Genomic DNA, 16,029 nt, shown 5'->3' with positions numbered 1-16,029 from the left:
GCACTCAATCTTCCCTAAATCAAGCCTAACATGGCTGGTGCCAAAGAACTCCCATCATCTGCAACGAACAGTAATGGGCCCTCAGTTCACCCACACGTTGAAACTGTCCAAAGTAGTGACCTCCGGAGCATATAGAAATGCAAGGCTGGAAGGGACCTCAAAAGATCATTTATTGCCCATCTCCCTACACTAAGGCAGCATCAAGTATACTTTGACTGTCACTGACAGATGTTTTATAACCTTTTCTTTAAAACTTTCATTTAAAGAGATTCCATATAACCTCCCTAGGTTGTCTGACAATTTTGAATTACACTCATAGTTGGATTTTTTTTTTTCCCTTTTAAGAGAGAATTACTTTGGTGTAAGTTAAGCTAGTTTTTTGGGGAGTGTTTTTTGTGTCTTACCCCTGAGCTCAATATGGAAAGAACTGACCATCCTTCTTATCATCATATGAACTTACAAATGTATTGGAAGAGCATCACTATACCCTCCCCTAAAGTCTTTTGTAGATTAAATAAAGCCGTTTCTTCAACTTTTCACCATAGACCTTGATTTCCAAACTTTTTCCATTCACCTTGGAAAGAGCACAACAGAACAAATTTGTCTAGATCTTTCTTAAAACGTGGTGCTCACAATTAAATACAGCAGTCCAGCTAAGGCCTTGCCAGTGCTGAGTGGAGCACAGTAAATAGCTCCTGGCTCCTGCATATGATGGTTCAGTTTGTACAGCGCAGATTGAGATTTACCATTTTGGAAGCAGCGTCACATTGTTGACTCATGTTTACTTTGTGATTTGCTATTAGTCCGGATGCTGTGCTGCAGTGCTGCTGCCTAGCCAGGCATTGCCTATTTGGTATTTGCACATTTAATTTCTCCCTCATGGGTGTAGGGCTTGGCATGTCTCCATTTACATTAATTTTGTTGATCTTGGGCTATTTGTCCAATCCATCAAGAGCACTTTTATTTCTGATCCTGTCCTCCAAAATGCTTGTGCCCGCTCTCATCTTAGTGCCATCTGCACATTTCATGTGCATTTTATTCCATCATTCAAGTCACTTATGAATATACTGAAAAGAACTGGGCACAGGACAGGTCCTGGCAAGCCCCACTTGAAATGTCCTTCTAGTTTGACAGTGAACCATTAATAAACTATTCTCTTCTTGACCTTCCAAGTACATACGTTCCTGATGTACAGTGCAACCACTTCCCCCGTTCTCCATATCTTCAGGCCTGTTCTTCCTGAAAAAGCCAGGCCTTCTAATAACAATATGCCAGTCCCATCTTCTAATGCTGATTAAGTCACCATTTGGGTTGAGTAGTCTGACTTGAACTTATTTCCCCATATTCCTAGCATTTGTACATAAATGTCTCAGATGCTCAGCACATTGTCCTATTATTCTCTCTTATCTCTACTTTGACTCTATTAGTTTTCAATGTCATCTGCCCAACACAAATTCTACCTCTTTCACTCTTATTTGCTTACTGGTGGGTTTTATCAGCTTCTCATCTGGTAAGTTTATCCCAGGGTAAGTGTTACAGTTATCAGCTGAAGACATTTCAGCATCCTGCACAGAAGGATGTAGTAAATGCCTGGCCCCAAGGGTGGCTGTGACACCCTGGGTAGCTGGGCAGACCTGCACTCACTCCGGCTCTCTAGGTCCCCTTCCCTTTTCTCTTGCCCTTGCCCTGGTCCCTTCCTTGCTGCAGAATAATCTTCTGCTAATTTTACATCTTCCTCTAGTTAAAGGCTGATGTCTTTTCCCCCAGCCCTTCACTCCGTCCTCCAGGTCCCAGACTAACTGTTGTAGCACTATCTGCTCTAACAGCTCCTCCAGAGCCAGCCGGTGGCCTTGCATCTGAGCCACTGTGCCAACTGGCAGGGACCGAGGGCTTCAGCACCCTTCTTTTTCCAGAACTGCCACCACTCTGTTTCATCGGACCCTTTTATAAATTCGCTTAAACACTTTTATAAATGCTTCCGGGTCATCTTTGTTCGTCATGCACACAACCCCTAGCAAAAGCAAGCCCACCTCTCCTCCCTATGTTGCTGGCAGATGCACTTGCTATCACGTTTTGGTTTTCCAGCACTAATTTGTGAAGTCTCTGCCTGGTGAAATTGGAGGGTTATCGTATCTTCAATCTTGGTCTCCTATTTTTGAGCTTGCTCATTGACCACAGCCTGGTGCTGGGCCAACCACCTCAGCACCTGCTCCATTTCAGCCCCTATAAATTCCTTGACTGACCCTTCAATGTCCACCCAGGTGGGTCTATCTGCACGTCTCCCAGCCAGAAATCCTACCCTAAACCAGAGAACTCCTTACTTGAAAGTGGCACAAAACATTTCGATGAATCAGAATTTTCTGTCTGAAATCACTACTGACAAATTTCAGAGTAGTTCTAACGAGAGCCGTGAGCACCCAGATAGTACTTGCCATAACTGTGCTGTTATGCCTTACTGCAATATTTAGTAGAAAGTAAGATGCCCAAGCAAACACCTGTGTTAGATTTTTATTATAATAAAAATACTATCACCAGACATGGTCACTAAAGGACTCTAACAAGTCTGCACAGGATAAGGGATCAATTATGCAAAGAAATGCTCCTTTAATTAAAGTCTCAGAATTAGTATTGGACTTGAATGCTAATCGTTACCTCAGACATGTAACAAAATTCAGCGGAGATTAAGATGCTGCAAACCCTATATCTAATTAAGCTTTTGTTATGATAATAAAAAAATAAGATCTAGGAATTTAATTCTACTACTGAATAAAATAGTCTATGTTCAATTCAGCACTCCCATATTAAGCCTTTAATTTATTGCGTGCCAAAAGCCAACTTATTTTGGGTCTTCCACCAGCTAGGGGGGTGGTTGTGCAGACATCTGTACTCTTTATTCCATAAAATTACAGTTTTCTTCAAAACCTCCCGAAATGCAGCCTTGTTGCATGACCTATCCCTTCAGAAGAAAGATATTCACAAATTGCCAAACTGATTTGCCCGTTTACATTTTGGCTGCCACACTACCAGATGCTGTTATCGGCACTCTTCTCCAGCAAGAAGAGATAGTAGAAGCATGTCAGCATGTGAAAGACAAACTGTCTCAAATGTAGGAAGGAAGCACTATCTATTTTTAACCATGGTTGTCTCTTATTCCAATGCCCATCTCAACATGACCAAAAATGCCAGCTTTGACCACTTGTCATCAAGTTTTTACATCTGGCAATATACCAATAAAAGGCTGCATAGAGATTATATTTCCTAAGGTCTATATTCTTCCTTATTTGTGTCTATGGTTTCGACTGCTTTGCCTTGTGGCCTGGGTGTTAGGTTATATGCAGACACACAAAGATGTGCGGAAGATTAATACAGAGTGCCTGAGAATGCGAAATATGCTCATGAGGATTTCATGGCCATATAAGGCAACTAAAATCCAACAGGTGGTATTCATTTTGCTCAAGGGGACATATAGTAAAGGAGGGGGGGAAACAAAAACCACTTTCCCTATTTATAGTTTTCTTTCCAGACGCACATTCAGCAAATGAAACCAGAAAATATACACATAGAAAGTGTTAGAGAGAAGTTGAGTCTTTGGTTCAGTTCAATATTATTTGTGCTTCTTCTTATTCCAGTGTTCAGATTAATCCAAATACTGGAGTGGAGGGCTAAGGGAAAACAAGAAGGCATCAGGAAAGCTGAAGATCCAAGGGAACAAAAAAAACATGAGACAACCCTGGAATTAAAGCCACAAATAAGGGTAGGTTCATCTGACTCCTCTTCATTAAGGAGGTAACTTTAAATGGGTGTAACTTTTACTCTTAGTAATTTTTTTTTAAAGACCCAATATCTTTACTAGGAGATGCTAGTAGAGGACTGATGGACTGCTGTCCAGCTGAAAAATTGAAAACACTACCGACTGAGGAATAATGGAGTATTTTCATTAGCACTGCTATTCAAGAACCATGACTGTCACATCGAGTTGATGTACAGCTCAGATGCAGAGCAAACCCAGCTACTTTATAAAGATGCTGCTATCTGGTAGTTGTTTTCTAGTGTCTGTACTCCCTCCCTTCTCCAGCAATTTCTATACTTACTATCTAATTGAAAACCAAATACTTTTTGCTCAAGCTTTTACCTGCACACTGTAAAGATCTGATCCTAGTTCACTTCCCAATGACTTCCCAAGTATCTGCTTCAAATTTGCTTTAGTCAATAAAATAACCAAACCCTAATTCACTTTTCTGATGTAGCTGCAAAATTAATCTGAAAAAATATCAAAATAAATCACTCTTTAAAATGCATGTGTACCCTCTAAAAATGAAACATACCCCTCTCTCTGAGTTGTGAATGATATATATAAAGTTATATCAAACAACAAGAATTCACTTTTTGTAGAAAACAGTGATTAAAACAAGGCTTCCTAACCAGTGATTTAAAATCACAATTTAAATCAATTTGATTTCAATCAAATCCACCCTGGAAGAAACCACTTGTTGGGTCTGAACTCGCAGCAGGAGGAGAAGTACCAATCATTGGATGAGGGACTGCAAAGACTTGACAAGGCAGATCATGGAACGACCTGACAGAGGGTTATTCAGAAGGACTCACAGAGACCAATGAAGCAGCGGAGGAAGAAAGGAATAAAGAGACATTTTATTATAGCAGTCATCCTATAACCTCAGCACAAGCAGAGGAAGAAGGAAACAGCAACACAAACCATGGTGGAACCCATACAGAGCATCTGGTGAGGGTCCAGGTTGGGGACCTGTGATAAAGGATCATTAGATGCTGGAACTTGCTACTGGGAAGTAGTGGATTCTCCACCACTAGGCTTCACCAGGAATCAGACTTGACATAGGATTTCACCTAAGATGGCAGGGTAATACAGGAGGGTCTGATTAGATGATCACAACAGTCCTTTCTCTGGCTTTAATGCTTTTGAAAGTTTTAAAAGCTCCCTTAAATTTTACAAGATTCCTACACACGCCATTTGACGCGTGAAAGATCAACTTCTATCACAGAATTAAATGTAGCCCTGAAAAGGATCTCAATTGATTGTCTAATTCAACTGCCTGCTCTGAGGTAGGATGCCCTCCATCTGGACTATCCTCAACAGATGTATGTCTAAACTCTCCTTGCATATCTCCAATGAATGACATTTTACCAGTTTCATAAGGAAGGAAAACACATTTTATAATTGCAGACTGCAAGAACATCTGTTAATTCAGCTATTTCAAGGAGCACAAGCATCAAGTTTGATAACTGCATAAGGTAGAACATGTTCATTATCCATATAATCTTCAGCCACAAGTGGTCTTTCAAAACTGAAATTGCATAGGGACGAGAAGCGACCTTTTTCCATGTTTAGTTTTTTACTTTAAGAATCACCCCCATTTTACAGAGCAAGCCATGGACAGAGAGGCAAAGGACTTGACTTTAAAAGACACATTAATTTTTGGATGCTCAGCATGAGATACAGGTTCCAACTTTCAGAGGCAACTAGGAACTGCACTTCCATTCACTTCATCAGGAGTTGTGTATGCAACCTCTGATTATCAGTATCAAGGTGTAAAGCTGGATAGCCAAAAACAGATGCCCAAAATTAGTTGACCCTAAATTCCCATCCAAGTAACTTGCAAAAGTTTTAAAGTGAGCCAGTTGATAAAACTGGGTAAAGAACACAGGTTTTCCAGATTCTTGGCCAGTTTACAAGATTCCTCCTATTAGCAGAAAGGGTTAAAGTGTCAAATGAATCCAGAATGCATCATAATTACAACACAGATCATCTTCTCAGAGAAGTCAGTGAGTGGATGCGGCAGCAGAAAAGCCAGACCCACACAAAATTATGAGGCTGTTTATATAATTTTTAAACCATCAGCTGTGGATGAGATATTTGAAAATAAATGTTATTCCTTCAGCATATTTATCACATTTGTTTTTGAAGTACTGGACTTTGCACATTTCCTGACTATGGCCGCAGTCTGAGAAGAATATTACTTCATTCAAAGTGATTTCAGTATTTCAAATGACTAAAATCCTTAACTGAGCAATTTACCAGCAGATGACTTTAATGAGAGAAATCTCAATGTGGATACTTACCATTAAAAAATTACATAGGAAAGACTGCAAATTGCTCTATTATTTTACCAACAGATTGTACTTGAAAACCATGTGATTAAATACATGGGATAGTTGACATTTTGTATTTTCTATTTGTGGGATGTATTTGAGTGAGTGAAAGTCTTACAGTTTGAAGTGACTCTCATCAGTGTGGGTGCTCCCAGGCTAAAAACCAGGGACTCAGTTACTTATGTCCAAATGTAGATATGCTTGCTTGCATCAGGAGAGTAACCCAGCACATTTTCTCTGCTGCAGCTTGAAGCCATTGCTCTAAGACTAGGAAAAATGGCCTCAAGCTGTAGCAGATAAAGTTCAGACTGGAGATCAGGAGGAACTTTCTGACTGTGAGGATGGTTGAGCATTTGGAACAGGCTGCCTAGAGAGGTTATGGGATCTCCATCCCTGGAAGTTATCAAGAGCATGCTGGAAAACATGCCTGGCCAGGCTGATCCCGCCTTGAGCGGTGCCTCGAACAAAATGATCTCATGAGGTTTCTTTCAGCCCTACTCTCCTATGATCCTAATTAAAGCACCGAAAGAGGGTAGAACATGCAATAAGCTAGCATACCATGTTGCCATGAGAAAAACATTTCCTAGATTTTATATTTATTAAACTAATACACAAATAGGCTTGGCAGCTCTTCACTTCTTTCACTGAATACAAAAAGCAGATTTTCTTTACTTTGACGTTTAACAGTTAAATCTAAAAATCTAGCCACATTTCTCGCTTAAAATTTCATCTGGCATTTCATGATCTCTCAGTCATCATCTTGTTGATTTCTTTTCTGCCAAGGAAACAGGAAAGTTAACCATGTTATATGCAATTATTTTTAATAAAAGCATCAAAAAATTACAAGCATTTTCTAGAGATGTTGGCATTAGAAAAAAAAAAACAATTTTATATACTTCCAAGCCATTCTTTGAAGGTTATGTGGTAACATTTATATTTATAAAAGCAAATTCACAAGGAGTTTTTTTCTCCTGAATTGTAAATAAAATATGCCACCTAGTCTCAACCAGTAAAAACAGTCCATAAACAAGAACTTAGAAAGCAGGAGAATCAATGGTCAAGGTGACATCAAAACTCACAATGAAGGAAAAAAATCCGAAGACAATTTTTTTACATTTTTCTAACAGGCTTCATGAGACTCCTCATTATAGTATCTAGCCACAGCAATCCAATCCCTTTACAGGTTCAACAGTATCCCCTTGTGCCACTGCTGCAGGTGAAATGGAAAGAAGCCATTTCATTTGGCTCTGACAGAACATTTAAATTCAGGAATCTTTAAATGTTTTATTTCAACTGAGAAATTTCAATTTCTCCATTTTTCCCCCTGCATTTGGTCTGAAAAAAGTTTTGATATTTTGATTTATTTTGCAACTGATTTGGTATGAAAATAAAATGTAGAAATATCAGCATTTCTCTCTTCTGTTCTTCCATCAGTGCTACCAGAGTGTATCTGAACCCCTAACAGGACTCACATATTGAAAACCTGTCTTTTAAGACTATAGAAGCAGCAATGGCATTAGGCAAACATGTCTCGGGATGTGTCTGGCATCAGTCAATTGTCTTAATTAATACCACAAAAATACAGTGTTAGATACCGTCACACCCAGTAACAAGGCAGGTGATGATTTGGGGAATTACAAAAGAGTTAAAATTTGAAGTCCTGGGATGAAATGGAAAAAAGGAGATGAAATGAAAGTCAAAAACTTCCTGATCATATCTCCTGTTAGACTCTGTAGCAGTGTTCCTATGACGTGGTGGAACAATATGAAGTAGACTGCAAAATGCCACTAATAAAAATGACACACAGCAGAAGGGCAAGTCCTCATCCTGGTAGAGGACTGGCCTAAGACAAGTGATATACAAGCAGCATCATGAACCACATTACTACACTTCTGTAGTGTGCAGTTTATGGGTAGACTCTGAGTTGTCTGTGTTGACCTTCAAGGCTGGGTGGTTTGGGACACTGATACCAGAGACTCTCCTTGTGTTGAACTGTATGTTTAAGAAAAAAATTAAAAAAAAAAAATCTTCCAACTGTCCCACCCAAGTCTGGAAAAGTAGAGGGAAGGTCATTCTGAGCCAATAAAAATGTTGAAGAATTGTTGTCAAAGGAACAGAGAAACTGAGGTTGTTTGAATTAAAAACTGTTGAGTGGTAAAAGCTTGCTGAGACCTCACAAAATTATTTTAGTAACACCCACAGTAATATCAACTTTGAGCCATAACAGTCTGATCCCACTTTGTTTAAGCAAATAACAAAAGCAGATAACAAAAAGGTATGCAGATTTCTCCAGGAACATCCATCATATTTTAGATCCTATTAAACAACTTCACTTAGGGCAGAGCTGTCCAACTGTGGGCTGCATGCGACCCCTGAGGAGTTAACCTGTGGCCCCTGGATACCATCCCCCACATCACTCTCCTGCTTCTGCAGCCAGGGTCTCCCCCACCAGTTACCACTTCCTGTCCCCTCTCCTGGGGACAAGGTGGCACAGCCCACAGGGCAGAGGGAGTGATCCCATGTAGCACAGGGCACTGGCACGATGTAGTGCGGAGGCATAAGGCATAACGGGGGGATCTACACAACAGCACAGCAAAAGAGGTGCCCATGTGGGATGCCAGTGCAGTATGCGACTCGGGAGCAGGGAGGTTGTGCTCCATATGGCATAGGGACATGCAGCACCCAGCCACTGAGACGTGGACAGCTCTGACTGAGGATAAGAAAGTTCTGGGTTATTAAAGGTGAAATTAAATAAACCAATTCTATAATACAGCCTATGTGGTGTGAATTCTGGGCTGCCTGGGGAAGAGAAGAGGTATGGGAGCAGAAAAGGGGTGCTGCTATAGAACAGATCCCTGCCGGACTGCCCGAGCAGCATGTATTGTGGGCTCTGCGCAAAGGGCCAGTCCAGTGGCACGTGGTTCAATTCACGCTCAGCACTGACACTGGGGGGCTGGATGACAGCACTCTATGGGCCACATCTGGCCCATGGGCTGCACCTTTGACACCCCTGATTTAGAACACCAGGGTTTAAGCACTTTAATGTTCCTTTACTTTCCTCTTAACAGTCAGAAGTTCCTCCACTATGATTTGCTTACCAGTTTGAGAAGGTCTATTAATTTGTGGACGTCTTCTCCAGTAGAAAGATCTACAAAATCTTTGGGCAGTCCGTAGCTCAGGTAAGGGCTAGGCTGGACGGTAACTCCGCTGTTTGTGCAACGGAAAGCTGGATAGTCCTTAGAGAGAGACAGAGGGAGAGAGAGCAGGTTGAAAACACCCAAATCATCATAAAGTATCTCACTGCAATTAAAACTGTGGATTTCTTTAGAATAATTGAGCTTCACTTGCTTGGCTAGTATGTTTATTTCATCTAAATTGTATTGAAAAGTGCTCACCAATGCAAGGGTTTCCTATAAACATCTCAAATCAATTAGCAGCAGAAATTAAAATGTAGTGGTGCTGGGGGGGGGGGGGGGGGGGGAATGTCAGGGGACCTTAGCTCCCATGTAACCACCCCTCCCAGCACCATTCCTTCCCTCTGGGCTGTGCTGCCCCCCCCCCGCACAACTGCCCCAATTTTCTGTCTAGCCCACCTCAGACCCCCCACTGGGAAGAGGCTGGCGCCATCCCTGGGTAAGAGTTTTTCCCCATATGTCAGAGCCTCCGCTAGGATCCTGATTGTACTAATATGAATGCATTAAAGTGAATAAGCAGTAACAGCACCGTAACAATTGGTCTCCCTCTGTGATATACTGAACTTCAGATAAAGCTGCTGGGCTATATAAAATTGTATAGTGTTTATAAATTGTATAATGTTTAGCAACAAAAGTCTTAAAATCTCCTTTTAGTTAGGACTTCAGGTTTCAGCATAAAGAAGTAAAACTTTGCCAAAGTTATGGTCAGAATTTATCTAGCAAATATTTGTTGAAATGAAAGTTAAAATAAATTTAAAAAAAAATCATTGTTAGCCACTGGTTTGGGGAAACTAATTTAACATGCACTAATCCACAGCACTTGGATAATGTGCTGTAGCTTATAAGCACCCATGGTGGAAACTTGCACATTCATCCTAAAAAGCAGGGAATTATTATAAAGAGGGGGAAAATGGAAATACAAGGAGATTTACCCCAGAGCAGCATCAGCTGTTAGAGAGCAGGACTTTAAACACAGTAACTTTATACTAGGAAGCTATACAAAGCATGGGCCATACAAAAACAGAAGAAATCACTCAGGATCTTATCTTAGTGGCTGATTACCATTTCTTGACCTGGAGGGCAATCTCAATGATTCAAAAGAAATCATATACATCAGGGGACCATCTCAGTCAAAATCAATCAATCAATCAAACACACAGGCCATCTATCTCCCTTTGCAGTTTCACAGTATCTTTGAAACAGAACCACAGAGAAATGGGGCTGGAAGGGACCTCCAGAGGTCATCTAGTCCAACCCCTGCCTGAGACACAGTTCCTCCCTAAACAAACCATCCTATGCAAAGCATAATCTAAACTCTACATAAGACTGCTGCCAGCCCTAACACAAGACAGACTTAACACCCTAACCTGTCACATGTAAAGTAGGTGAACCACGGCACCAACATCCTTGCTCTATGAAATGATGTCATTGTACGTTCAAGAGATCCCAGGTAGACGGCCATGCCCCCGGCTACAGAGGACGGCAAAAACCTCCTTACCAATCTGACCATGGGGTAAAATTCCTTCCTGGCCTCAAATATGGTGATTGGTCTGACTCTGAGCAGAGGGGCAAGACCCTCTAGTCAGGAACCTCCGGCTTTGGTCCCAGCAGGAGAACTGGTACAGCCCAGTCAAACTCCCCAGCCTTGGCTGTCACCAACACCCAACGCCTTTGAGGAAGGCTTAAAAACACCCTAATACACATAGCAGAAAGCATGGGGTGAGAAAACCAAGAAAGCCCAGAAGCATGGGACATGCCTATGGTAGAACACAGGCACAGCTACGCCTAGATCAGGGGGAGCCAACGTTTTTTGGCCGGAGTGCTGAAAAAACCACAATGTCTACCTTGTATGGTGCCGCAGTGCCGACATGCCACAAAAACAAAACTAGGGCGGAGGGGGTACGTGGCAGGATGCACTGCATATTTAATACTATTAATAATAATTTATGTTGCTTTTTAAAAAAAAAAATATATATTTTTTTACAGTAAATAGAGAGCTGGAGTCAGGTGGGGAGCAGGGGGCCCAGCAGCACCAGAGGTGGGGCCCAGCCGGCCTGTGCAGCTCCGCAGGGATGGGGCACAGCTACCCTGGCTGCGAAGGGACGATGCCTGGCTGGGGCAGGACGCTGGGCTCATGGGGCGTCCTGCCCCAGCCAGGCAGCATCCCCTTGCGCACATCGTGGCTGAGGCCCATCCCTGCTGAGCTGCCCAGGCCAGGCCAGGCCACACCACAGGTGCCGCTGGACACCCCCGCCAGCCCGCCCACCACAGCTTGAGCCCGCAGAGCCCCAGTGGAAGACCACTTCAAGCCAATGGTGCACATCCTCCTCCCTGCAGCAAGAGAGAAGAGGTGCTTTCCCTTTACCTTAGGGCAGCCCTTCAGGTATTTGAAGACTGCTATCATGTCCCCTCTTAAGCACCTCTTTTGCAAGGTGAACATGCCCAGCCCCATCAGCCTCTCCTCATGACTTGCTTTCCAAGCCCTTGATTGTCTTTGCGGTCTGCCTCCGGACCCTCTCTAACTTTTCTACATCCTTTTAAAAATGTGTAGCTCAGAACTGCACACAGTGCTCCGGATGAGGCCTAACCAGTGCCGAGCAGAAAGGCACTATCACCTCCTGTGTCTTGCACCGAATGCTTCTATTGAAACATCCCAGAACCTCATTCATTTTTTGTGCAGCTGCATCACCCTGCAGACTCATACCGAGTCTGTGATCTACAAAGACTCCCAAGTCCTTTTTCAGAGTGCTGCCATCCAGCCAGTTCCCCAGAGGTTGCTAGCAACTGCTTCTTGAGCCATCAGTAGTCTGCAGTTTGAAGACAGCTACTTTCAGTGTTTTCCCCAGCTGGCTAAGGAGTTAAGCTGGGGCCAAATGGCCCGAGGGTTAGTCACAAACTGGAAGAGCACTGAAGCACTAATGACTGAAGGGGAATAGTTCCCCTGAGAACAGGAAATAGGCTTAGCTTTGGGCACCTCTGTAATGGGAAGACAGAGTTAGAAGGAGATTTGTAGAAGCTCAAACAACTGTGAAACTGGGGAAACCAAAGAGAGAAAACAATCAAGTTAGGCAGTAAAACTTGGTAGAGTAATGGAGTAAAAGGACATATAGTTAAAAATGTACATATGAAGAAATAAAAAGGCACAGTTTAAAATGCAATAAAAAGGGATAGAACTGGAATTAACAGGACTAAACTGAGTAAAGAGAAACATTAGGTAAAAGCTGCAGTATAGTCTCTCTTTTTCTCAACACTATCCACTGTAGTAGACAGTAGTGGAAGCCCTAAAACGTGATGCTATTATTTGTTGAGCCTGCCCAATGTAGGAGACATAAATCCTGCTTTCATGGCATTTCCAATCAATGAACTAAAAACAAAGTCTGGGATGCAATCCATACCCCTTTGACGTGAACAGAAATGCACATTAGTGAGAGGAAATCACACAGGAGAGGAACTGAGGCGGCTAGTCTACCTATTCAGCCATCTAGCTATTCTCTCTACAAATGCAGTTTTATTTATCAGATAAATCTGTACCTGTTCTGTAGCCTCCCCTTCACCGTGGTCACCTTTCACGTTCTGCCCAGATGTTAATTCTTCCCATGTAAACAGCAGTGAGTCTGTTACTTCTCCAAAGGGGTTAAAATCTATTAGCCACACTTTACCCTGCAGTGAAGCAACAGAGGAAATAAAAAAAAACCCCAACAGATTTAAACAGTATGAAGTAAGGACAGAAAAACATTATCCACCTAAATGCAGAAATACAAGCATACTTGATCTCAAGAAAAATAATCAAACCTGACGTGAACTTTTCACCACCAGCTAAATTATACGTTTTTAAAATGTTCTCTCCATGGGTATTGAGCAGGCTGCACTTCATTTTAAAACATGCCAAATCTTGGACCACTAAAAAACAGTTCTTATAAAAGGTCAAAATAGGGAGGGGAAGTATTTTGAGATCAGTTCCATGTAGTTTCTTACAAGAAGATCTTGTAGACTGGACATTACCAAGTCATTTTGCTCTGCATAGCCCTTCAAAAGTCCCATAGCACATTGGGCAAGAACAAGGATTTGCCCAAGCTATCTTTGGTCAGAAGTTTCCCTTCTCACACCAGCCACCTCGGCAGCCTGCACAACTGCTGCTCTTCATCTCAGAAGTGGCGGTATTTCAGGGATACTGTACAGTTTGAAAAAAGCCTTCTGGGATCCTCCCAATTCAAAAAGTCTTCACAGATGCAAGGTATTCTTGAGTAAATTTATCTAATGATACCTGTAGATAGTCATGGTGGTAGCCAAATTCCTCTCAACCCTTACTACATTTATCCTGACAACCCACCCCTGCGGGATGGGTGGGATGTGTATTTTTACAGATGTGAAGAATGGAAGCAAAGAAAAATGAAAATAACTTGCTCAGCTTCACCCAGGAAGACCATGAAGAACCAGCAAAGTCAAACCTAAGTTTCTCACATCAGTGTATCAGTTTAACACCTTGCAGCCCATGCTTCTTTGAACCAATTAGTCTCCAAGGTGCCAGCCCATCCTACTATCTGCCTTACTTCAAACTAACAGGGAACCATGTCGCTCCTTACAGTGTGTTACCTACGCTAATAAATGACAAATTACACTGTAACAAAGCACAAAACCCCAACAATGTACAGAAGGATTTCTCCCAAGTTAGGCATCATGTCTGAATGAGCCTGGATTTATCAAAGAGAAATGCTGTATGTACCTTTAAAGGGGCAAGAGGATTTCTTTATGATTATTATTCACTGAAGACATGATATAAGGCACTTTGCAACCGATTCTGAAGATTAGGGAGTTACTTAGGTCATTACCTAGGTCTCTATTCCCTCCTCCCCCTTCATGCCAGAGGGATCTTCTTTAAGACTGTGGTCCCCATCTTCTTGATGTACTGTAAAACTTCCAGATGTAGCGTTCTAACACAGCCATTTCCTCACCGGGGATGAAAATCCCTTTGAGGTCTATCCCACTCCTCAGCGGTGACCACGCTGCTGAGATGTCCTCTCACCTCCATGCAGCTGCAGATTTATGATATTATCTAAGCAGCCCTCATATGGTCTGAAACAGGAGGCTTGCTCTCAACATGGCAGTACAGAGCAGGACCTTGGTAGCTAGCAGGCACAGTCACGTTCTTACCTCAAGCCTCCCTTACTAGTGCAAGGGGACAGAGGGCAAAAGTTTACAGAAGTATTACAGTAATACTACCTGAAACCTACAACTGAGCCAGCGGGACAGCCCATGCAGTTTGGTTTCCCACAGTTTTCGCCGAGTCCCTCTTGCAAATACACCACAACGTGTTCCCGTCAGATCACAAGCAAATAGTTTCGAGAAGCTGCTGCATGCTCCCTATGCTAAATGTCAGGACTGAAGTCACATTTCAGAAGACTGAAGCTTATTAATACAGAAACTGCAAGCACCTGAAAAACAGACTGCAGCTGGGTTTGACTCTGGAAGGGTAAAGAAACCAAGGTGGTTTTGCACTGTCGAGCTGCAACTCTGGTGGAAGAGTCCCAAGCAGTATCGGTGCAGGAAGCAGATTTGCATCGCCAACGGGACCATGAGTTTCCATCTCTCCACTTCTCATCCCAGCTCAGAGATTCTTGTGATAGTATGATGTTTTGGTTTTACTAACAGGGATATCTTATTAGCTCAACAATATCAGGAGGAGGAATGTGTCATTTGCATTCCCACCACACTTAGAAAAACAAGCTAATGAACCAATTTAATTGGAGACAGGGGCAATGGTTGGCATAGTTCACTTTGTGGTTCAGAAGATACTTCTCTGCTTCAGAGGGTTTAGACTTTAGAAAGGGCTGGCACAAGAATTTGTTTAATATATGCAACTTAAAAATTTTTATATGGACTTTTGTGAGCTCATCTACACTTCGGAGAATTTCATACTAGAAGACAGACTGTAGGATTGGAGAGAGGAACAGATGCTTCTGTTGGTACCACAGCTATACTTTCCACTTTCTGTAGATACAGTGCTCATCCACAGCACTGACTGATTGCTAAAGATCCTCTTCTATATTCACTGAACTCTGGTAACTGCAAATGGCTGGTAAAAGGCTTTAAAAAATGATAAAAATCGAAAAAAAAATTTCATGACAGGTGTTGTTAAATATGAAGTGTTTATCTCTGTCCATGAACAGCGTTCATGCTAAGGGAAAGCAAACTGAAGCAAATGCAGCACATGGCCCTAAAAAATAGTTCAAGACCACTTTCATCCTCTAGCTTCACAGCAGGGCTAAAGCTCTTTATTGCAGGCTTCCAATATCGGCAATCACTTATCACACTCGAGACAGATAAGCGCGTAAGCAATCTAGGCAAAGTTTTGCATGTGATGAAAAACACACCGAGGACATGGTACAATTCTGCTTAACACCCACAGACATATAGCAACTTTAGTTTTGTTTTAATAAAAAGCATTACCACATCAAGGAAGTGCCTAAAACAAAGGGCAGTCAAAGGAAGTTACAAGATAGATAAGTGCCAAGCCAGTACAGATAAAATGAAAATGCTGAACTGCCCACAATGACAGCACCTGTGAGTCAACAGAGCACTAATATTACTGTAACTTAAGATTTGCAAACGAACAGCAGCCTGAAATACCCCCGTTATACTTGCCCTCTTACAGAAGCTTATCTAAGAAGCTTAACATGCTTTGCAAATTGTTGAAGACCTGGGATGTATG

At 42.1% G+C, this 16,029-nt stretch overlaps 1 protein-coding gene across 1 annotated transcript in view; it reads right to left on the bottom strand.

Moving 5' to 3' along the window:
* Window positions 1-4,630: 4,630 nt before the first annotated feature.
* The window catches only part of CDC123 (cell division cycle 123), a 52,632-nt gene continuing 41,233 nt past the window's right edge, over window positions 4,631-16,029 (bottom strand). The window contains exons 11-13 of the mRNA XM_006270869.4: window positions 12,852-12,980; window positions 9,225-9,362; window positions 4,631-6,901 (exon numbers count right to left, since the gene is read on the bottom strand). Coding sequence (XP_006270931.1) covers window positions 6,875-6,901; window positions 9,225-9,362; window positions 12,852-12,980 — 294 coding nt within the window. The 3' untranslated portion in view covers window positions 4,631-6,874. The remainder of the gene's footprint in view (window positions 6,902-9,224; window positions 9,363-12,851; window positions 12,981-16,029) is intronic.

The sequence above is a fragment of the Alligator mississippiensis genome, chromosome 4, assembly GCF_030867095.1.
Source record: "Alligator mississippiensis isolate rAllMis1 chromosome 4, rAllMis1, whole genome shotgun sequence".
Taxonomy (NCBI): domain Eukaryota; kingdom Metazoa; phylum Chordata; order Crocodylia; family Alligatoridae; genus Alligator; species Alligator mississippiensis.
The sequence above is the reverse complement of the archived record's forward strand: the minus strand, read 5'-3'. Positions and strand labels throughout refer to the sequence as shown.